This window comes from Podarcis cretensis (genome assembly GCF_951804945.1).
Source record: "Podarcis cretensis genome assembly, chromosome: 8".
Classification (NCBI taxonomy): domain Eukaryota; kingdom Metazoa; phylum Chordata; class Lepidosauria; order Squamata; family Lacertidae; genus Podarcis; species Podarcis cretensis.
This window is the reverse complement of record NC_137177.1, coordinates 47,153,372-47,161,563: the sequence shown is the minus strand read 5'-3', so window position 1 is coordinate 47,161,563 and position 8,192 is coordinate 47,153,372. Positions and strand designations below refer to the sequence as shown.

The 8,192-nt window shown below is 41.4% G+C and overlaps 1 protein-coding gene across 1 annotated transcript; it reads right to left on the bottom strand.

Annotated features, from left to right (window-relative positions):
* Window positions 1–619: 619 nt before the first annotated feature.
* LOC307223421 (uncharacterized protein) lies at window positions 620–5,700 on the bottom strand (the record flags this gene model as incomplete). The annotated part of the gene is made up of 2 exons (XM_079989388.1): window positions 4,494–5,700; window positions 620–3,008 (listed from the first exon to the last, which is right to left on the bottom strand). Exon 2 carries the CDS (start codon window positions 1,916–1,918, stop codon window positions 620–622), a length of 1,299 nt encoding a protein of 432 aa, XP_079845514.1. The 5' UTR covers window positions 1,919–3,008; window positions 4,494–5,700.
* Window positions 5,701–8,192: the final 2,492 nt, after the last annotated feature.

Genomic DNA, 8,192 nt, shown 5'->3' with positions numbered 1-8,192 from the left:
AAGGTTGATGTATATAACAATATATTCAGACGTTTACCTTCGAGGGCTGGAGCCGATGACTTGTACTTTGCCATGTACTGGACAATGTCGTTTATATAAAAGTTAAAAAGAAATGGGGCTAGCAGGCATCCCTGTTTGACCCCTTTCCCCAATGGCAGTGGGTCCGTAAGAGTTCCCGATGGCCCAGTTCTGATTTTAACTGTAGTATCTGTGTGTAACTCTCTGAGAATTTTTAAAAGTCGTCTATCAATGTCCGTTTCATATAATTTTTTCCATAGTCTATCTCTACAGATTGAGTCAAAGGCAGATGTCAAGTCTACGAAGGCCACAAAGAGTCTGCTCGTATACGCTTTTGAATATTTAGTTACCAGGGTCTGTAGTACCATACAGTGACCTATCGTATTGTGGCCCTTTCTAAATCCTGCCTGTTCCTGGTTGAACAGGTTAGTGTGGTCCGCCCAGTCTACCAACTTGTTTAATAAGTACCGGGTATAAAGTTTGTATGCGATGTCCAGGAGGCTTACAGGGCGGTAGTTTGCTGGATCTTGAATATCTCCCTTCTTGTAGATAGGGGCTACCACACTTAGTTTCCAGTTTGCTGGAATTTTACATGTGTTGTTTATTGCCGTAAAAATTTTGGCCAAAAAGATGGCCCACCAATGGGCATTTGATTTAAATACCTCAGGGGGATCATATCCTCACCAGGAGCTTTGCCATTTTTTAATGTTTTAATTAGCTGTAGGCACTCTGATTCCGTAACAGGATCCCAACTAGCTAGATGATCATTCTTCAATGGGAGGAACAGACTCAAATTAGCAGTATTTGAGGGTGTGTATAGCTGGGAAAAGTGTTGAAACCACACATCAGATGAAATACTGTTGTTTGCAATTTTTCCTTTGGATGAGACTCCCTGTGCTATTATTGCCCAAAATTTTCTATCGTCTCGCAATTTGATCGCCTTATCAAGTGCCTCCCATTGTTCCTTCCTATAAAGGGATTTCTTGAGTTTTAAGGTGTTTTTATAGTAAGAGCGCCATCTGTGGATATTTACCATAGATGACAGAGTCCTCTCCTGTTTTACCTTGTTTTGTTGTTTCCTGAGCAGGGATCTTAGCTTCCGGCAGTCTCTGTCAAACCAAACCCCCAATTTGTTATGTTGTTTGGGAGGCCTGGTGTTTATAAGTAATGGAAAAAGAGACTCTGAGATCCGCTGATATAGTGAAAAAGGATCAAAGTTAGGTGAAAGACACTGGTCTCTCAGAACCAATAAATCTGGAGAGTGCAGGTGTTGTTTAATTTTAAGCTCCAGCTCGCTGTTCCATTTACGCCTGCGTGGGGCCGGTGCTTGGGGAGGGACTGCACAATGTAGATGTTGTAATCCCCCTGAATCGAGGGGAGTTAGTGAGATTGCTCTAGGAAGATGGTCGCTCTCAGTTCTGTTAAAAGTGCTGAGGCCCTGTGCCCTCTCCAAAATTGTTGGAGAGACCAGGATATGGTCAATCACACTTGCACCACGAGGGCCGATGAAAGAAAAGAAACCTCCTGCCCTATCCATGTAAGTACCATGCAGGTTGTACAAATTATGCTTAAAGGCAATCTCCAGTAATATATTACCTGCCTTATTCAGGACCTTTTCATCAGAGCTCCAAGGGATAAACCAGTCTGCCTCTGGTAAAAACTGGGTTTTGGAGTCATACGAGTTGATGTCGCTGCCTATCCTGGCATTAAAGTCACCTGCCAGCAGGATGTTCCAGTCAGGAAATTCTATTTTGGCCTTCTCCAAGCATGACTCCAAATCTTCCCAGATTTGTATTGTCTGAGAGGAGGTACACAGGGGGGGAATATAAACGTTGAAACATAGAAAATCTCCTCCTGTGTTATTGGAGATAAGTAAAATCTGAAAATTGTTGCTCTTCATCCACTGCAGTTGTTGCACCCTGTACCCTTGCTCTATAGGAATAAAAGTGACCAGACCGCCACTAGGTCGGCCATGGTTATTTAGTTTTTTTGCAGGGGTAGCAAAAGCCGCATAGCCCTGTATGTGAGGGAGATGAGAGTCTAGGCACCAGGTCTCCTGTAAACAAATGATCTGGAATTTTGAGAGGAAATCCAGAAGGTCAGCACCGCCCTGCTTAGACAGCCAGCCCGCCACATTCCACGATAAGATGTGGAAATATGGTGGTGAGGGGAATAGAGGTAGACTCCTCCGTTTGTTCTTTAGGATGATGGAATAAATGTTTTTGTAGAGGTGGAGTGAGCTGTTAAGGTCATTTGTGGTAGTGAGTTTTGTTTCCCTGGCATGGTGTCCCCTCGCTGTATCTGTCCTTCAATCCTCCACCTGAATGTCATCTAAGGATCCTGAGGCGTCCACAAAGATTGAACCGTTCCTACTCATCGGCATGGCAAGTTCTACCTGGTGTGTTGTTGTTTGAGGTATTAAGGGGTGTGTGGGAGAACCCACTTCTTCGGGGGACAGGAATCGGCACTGTGTCCAGTCTTCGTTGGATAAGGGCTTTGTTGTGTTAGTAGCATAATTAAATTCCAAAGGAGCAGGAAAGCCTTGGAGGAGTAAGGATTTTTTAATGGTTTGTAACCTAGCTATTAATGCATCCTGGGACTGTTGAATCTGCTCAAGGGAGGCTAAAAAGAGCAGCTCCTTTTCATTTAAGGTATCTTTTTTGGGTTCATTGGAAGGGAGTAAAATTTTTTGGAGCTTAGCCTTCTGTTTGGAAATTTTGACTGCCTCCGGTTGGACTTGTTTGTAGTTTTCAGAAGCCATTTCCAATTCTGTGCGCAGAATAGTAGGCTTGCGTGTTCCTAAAGAGATGGTGGAACGCCGGACTCTTCGAATAGGCGGGTCACCAACAGGCCAGCCCTCTGGAGCCTGTCCCTCTTGTCCAAGATTTGTTTAGTTACCGACCAGTCCTTAAAGGTCACCACAACTCTGTTTTGGGCCTTATCAAGTGGAAGAAATTTCACGCTGACAATATTTTCTGCTGGAATAAGGCCTCTGATGACTAAGTCTCTTTATTCTTTTTATTAAGCTCTTTTTCAACACAGAAAAACAAAGGAAAAACCAACAGTATCAATATCCAACATAACATATAAACCCCCCCCCCCCAAAGAAACAAAACGCATACACATATCAAATTACAACATTACGTTAAAAGACTTCCCTCCATCACGGTTTGAGCTCTATTTTAACCTTATCTCCCTGCGGTTTCTTTTTACCATCTTTATCAATACCTCTCAGGCTCTATATTGTTCCTACTGTAATTTTAACATTTCCTATATTTGTTTCTATGTATGTAACGAATTTATTCCAATCATTAATAAATTTTACATTTTTCTGATGCCTGATCTTCTGTGTCATCCTTGCTAGCTCTATGTACTCGAATAACTTGGATTGCCATTCTCTAATAGTTGGAATGTTGGGGGTTTTCCAGTTTTGCGCTAAAAGTAACCTGGCCGCTACCGTTGCGTATTGGAACATGGTTTGATCTTCTCGTCTTATCTCCTCCCCGACCATTCCTAAGAGGAAAGCTTCAGGTTTTTTAGGGAAGGTGTATTTCAATATTTTTTTTAGTTCATCATAAATAAGTCCCCAAAACCTTTTCACTTCTCCACAGGCCCACCACATGTGAAAGAAGTCACCCTCTTTTGATTTGCATTTCCAGCAGGTTTTGTCCCCGGTTTTGTACATTTTTTCCAATTTCACCGGGGTTATATACCACCTGTACATCATTTTTTGTAAGTTTTCTCGGAGTCCAACACATGCTGTAAATTTCATGTCCTTATTCCAGAGTTTCACCCACCTATCAAACTCTAAATTATATCCAAGGTCCATGGCCCATTTGATCATAACTTCCTTTACTTCTTCATCCTTGGTGTCCCAGTCTAGTAGTTGATTATACATTTTAGATAGGAGTTTGGAATTTCCTTCTATTATTTCCACCTGGTATCTGGACTTCTTCTCACTCATCCCTATTTTTTTATGCTCATTCCATAACGCATTAATTTGATAGAATTGTAACCAAGTCGTTAGTTTGTCTTTTATTTCTTCATAAGGTCTGAGTCTCCACCCTTTATCTGATCTTACCAATAATTCCTCATAGGTCCATCTTTGACCTTCCATGTTGGTTTTTTTTAATTGTGATGATATCAATTGGTGACAGCCACCATGGGGTGTCCTTTTCTATAAGTCTCTTATTTCTATTCCATACCTCAAGTAGCGCTCCTCTAAAGACATGGTTGGCAAATCCTTTATGTACTCTCTCCTTGTCCTGCCATAAATACGCATGCCAACCAAATCTAGCATCGAATCCCTCCAAATCCAACAAATCCGTGTTTTTCAACGCAATCTAGTCCTTGATCCAACACAAACATGAGGCCTCGTAATATAATTTCAGGTTCGGGACAGCAAACCCTCCCCTGTCTTTACGGTCTGTGAGTAGTTTGAATTTAATTCTTGCTCTTTTGCCCTGCCAGATAGCCTCTGATGACTAAGTCAATTTTCTTAAGTATATAAATTTTCTGTTGTGCAGGCGTGGAAAGGCCTCCATGCTTGAAGAGAGGGAGGAAGACTAGTTTATGTTTAATTAAAGTTAAATTCTGGCTCTTTTGTACTCCCTTCTGGGGAGTTTCTTGCTTTGGGTCTGGAGTTTTCTTTAGTTTTCCACTAGAGGGCAGCGATTGTTTTACTAGCCTTGGAGGGCTAGCCACCTGATGTTTATTTAAAATGTTTGGGCTTTGGCTCTTATTTGGCGTTGTTATACTGGGGTTCTTTATGCTTGCGTTCTCCAGAATCTTGAATAACTTTGAGAAATTCATTTTCCCAGTCCGAGAGGGCAGCTTAGCCTTTCGACCCGTTTTCACATTCTTCAACTTCTTCTTGTGCATTGAACTCTTTCCCTTTAAGGAAGGTTTCCTAGTGGCCAGTACTTTTCCCTGGACTAGTTTGGCTCTGCTTGTTTTCCTTTCTTTGATGTTGGGCTAGGTTTTATTTCCATTTGGCTTGTTGCTGGCTTCTTTGTGAAAGTGGCAGTCCTCTTTCCTCCTGATTAGTTCGATCAGGGAGGTGAGCAAACCCAAACATTCTGAGAGAAAGTTTTTAATTGGCCCCAGTTCTTTAATAAACTGCGTTTGATGTTCTTCCAACAGATCTTTATACAGCCCTGTCATTATGTAATTATAGCTGCCCAGGTCTAGATGTCGAACTCTTGTGTCGTTTAGCCACTCCTCCACCTCAGTCGGGACAGGGAACCCCCCCTTCCCTCTAAGCATAGATGGATGAGTGGGTTCTTTTGACTTGGTTTCTGGGTTTCCCAGTTGAGGCTCCTGTTCCGATCGGGCCTTAAAGGCTGTATTTTCTGTAGTTGCCTGCTTTAACTCGGTTGCCAGGTCGACTCCTTTTCCTCCTCCTCCCTCTGCTTCCATACCCCTTCCGAGCGAGGTACGGTCGACAGACCATTCGTGCGGATGCAGGCTCTCTGTGTTTTTTATTTCTTCTGCTTTTGGTTTAAAATAATATGGAATTTTTGCCTGCTTTTTCTTTGGGGCAGGGGGTACAACAGCTTGTGCTTGTGCTAGAGGAATCCCCAGTTCTTTATAATTCTGTCTTGTAAGTACCATTTAAGTTATCTTCTCTAGCCGTGTGCTAGGGCCTTATTCAAAAGGAGCTCAGAGGTTGTAATTAGCCTCAGATAGCCTCAAATAGCACTGGATGGCCTTGGGAAATTTGAATGGCTTCCACGGGATTACAAAGGGCAGATAAAAAAGCTCAGGAGAGGAGAGGAGAGGAGAAAGGGGAGGTTTAAAAAATACCTCCTGATAGCTCCCGGATTCCTTATCAGGCTAGACTTTGATCTTTTCTGAGTGTCTTTCTGTATTATTGTTATTATTTTGTAAAAAAGGTCTCCTACTCACTCTGTTGAGGCTCACAGAAGTCTTACTGTCGGCGCCATGTTGAATTCTCATGTCTCTTCTTCCACATCAATGAAAAGGTATGAAATGGAACCCACCAGTTAATAACTTAGGTCAAGAGAAAATTCTCTGAAACCTCCAGGAAGACTTTCCATTTGCTTTACTTAATCTTCTGTTTCAGCCAATGGTTTTTCATTTTCATTTTGCTTTTTTGCTTTTGTTTGTTTATTTAAAGCCCTGCATCACTCTGCATTGTTCCACAAAGACTAAAAGTGAAGCCCAAAGTGCATTCCCATTTTCATTCTCAAATTAGATATGTGAGAGAAAGGGTTCAACACAATCTGTCCCAAATAGAGTTACACTTTCGTTTGGACTTGCTAAGGGTCAATTTATTAAAAGTTATCAGTCATAAGTAGGATTCTAGCCCTGTTTTGCCCTCAGCTCTGATAAAGTAATACTACAATGAATTATCAGTGATAATCCAATGTATGTTAGTGGTGCTCTGTTTGGGAATTGTATATGGACATTTTGGCTCAGTTGGAAGTTGCTTGAAGCCACAATTAACTGAATTATATCTTAGGAAATTTGGCAACCACTGAAGGCAACATATTGCAATGAAGAGGCTGCATGTATTATTGAATCAAGGGAAATGCATGCTATTCTGAAACATTGGCAAGTAGACTTAATAGGTGATTGATGGAGTACACTTTGCAAACCACAGTGGGGTGAAAAGTAGAACTTGGATATCTGGATGTAACTCAGTAGAACAGGGACAACATTTCAGTCTGCATGTGGACTCTATGGGAAGAGAATCAAAGGAAGATGTAAAAGCCCTCTCACTCTTTGAGATGTCCAAAAGTCACAATGAAGAAGGCCATTTGTTGTACTTGGCATTTAAAAGTGAATCTACCAAATTTGCACTTTCTAAAAGAAACACAAACTGAAACACAGCCATCCTCTGAAATTTGATCTATGCCAAAATTTGCAATGCAGTTCTCCACCCCTGTCATGTGCATAAAAATGTCCAGCATCCTGTTTATACGGTGGCCAACCAGATGCCCATGGGAAACCTATGCAAGCAGGGTGTAAGCACAGAAATACTCTCCCCTCCTGCAGCTTTGAGCAACTGGTATTCAAAAGCATTACTGTCTCCAACTGTGGAGACAGATCATAGCCATTGTAGATACAGTGCTACCTCAGGTTACAGATGCTTCAGGTTACAGATGCTTCGGGTTACAGACTCCGCTAACCCAGAAATAGTACCTTGGGTTAAGAACTTTGCTTCAGGAGAACAGAAATAGTGTGGCGGCAATGAGATGCCCCATTAGCTAAAGTGGTACCTCAGGTTAAGAACAGTTTCAGGTTAAGAACGGACCTCCAGAATGAATTAAGTTCTTAACCTGAGGTACCACTGTATTAGCCACTGATGGATTTGTCCTCCATAAATGTGTCTGGTCTTTTTTAAAAACTATCCTAGTTGGCAACCATTACAGCCTCCTGTGAGAATGAATTCTATAATGTAACTATGTAATGTGTGAAAAACTATTTTCCCTTATCTGTCCTGAATCTTCCAACATTCAGCTTCATTGGATGACAATGACTTCTAGTGTTATGAGAGAGGGAGAAATAAATTTCATCTATCCACTTAGATGTACATAAATAAGCAAAACATGGGTATTAAATACAAAGAACAGAGGAGCCCATTCTCTACATTAGCTACTGTTTGTAGAAGACTGCAGAAGTAAATTTTAGCTAAAATTGGTGGGCTTCAGGCTAGTGGGTTTTATTTGGGTACCACTAATTCTCTCACCATAATTTGAGCACTGCAGGTGTATGTGGGAGAGAAGGAGGGGAGAAAGAGAAAGGAATAGGTGATGCTGTTCTGTGTCATTAGCATTCAGCTATGTTTTTCATTGTTTCTTGTTGTTTTGACATGAGGAAAGTTCATTTAAAGAGCAGACCTATGATTGAGGCTTGTGCTTGCATATCTCTAAAAAAGTTATTTATTATGCAACTATTTCACTATCTCTCTGGCCACTCGGAATGTCTGCTGTAATCAGTTTCTGTCCTTTGTTGTCAAAAACACTTGTTGGTCTCACCAAAGAAGAAAACAAGTAAATTGATTATTATTTTTTGTAATGATGAGCACAGAGAAAAAGAAACTACTTTTCCAGGGGAAAATGTTTCACATACAACTGCAAGGCCAAATTTATTTCCTGCATACAGAAGGTGTTCAGAAGGCTCAAAGAAAAGTGTGTGAAATACTGTTA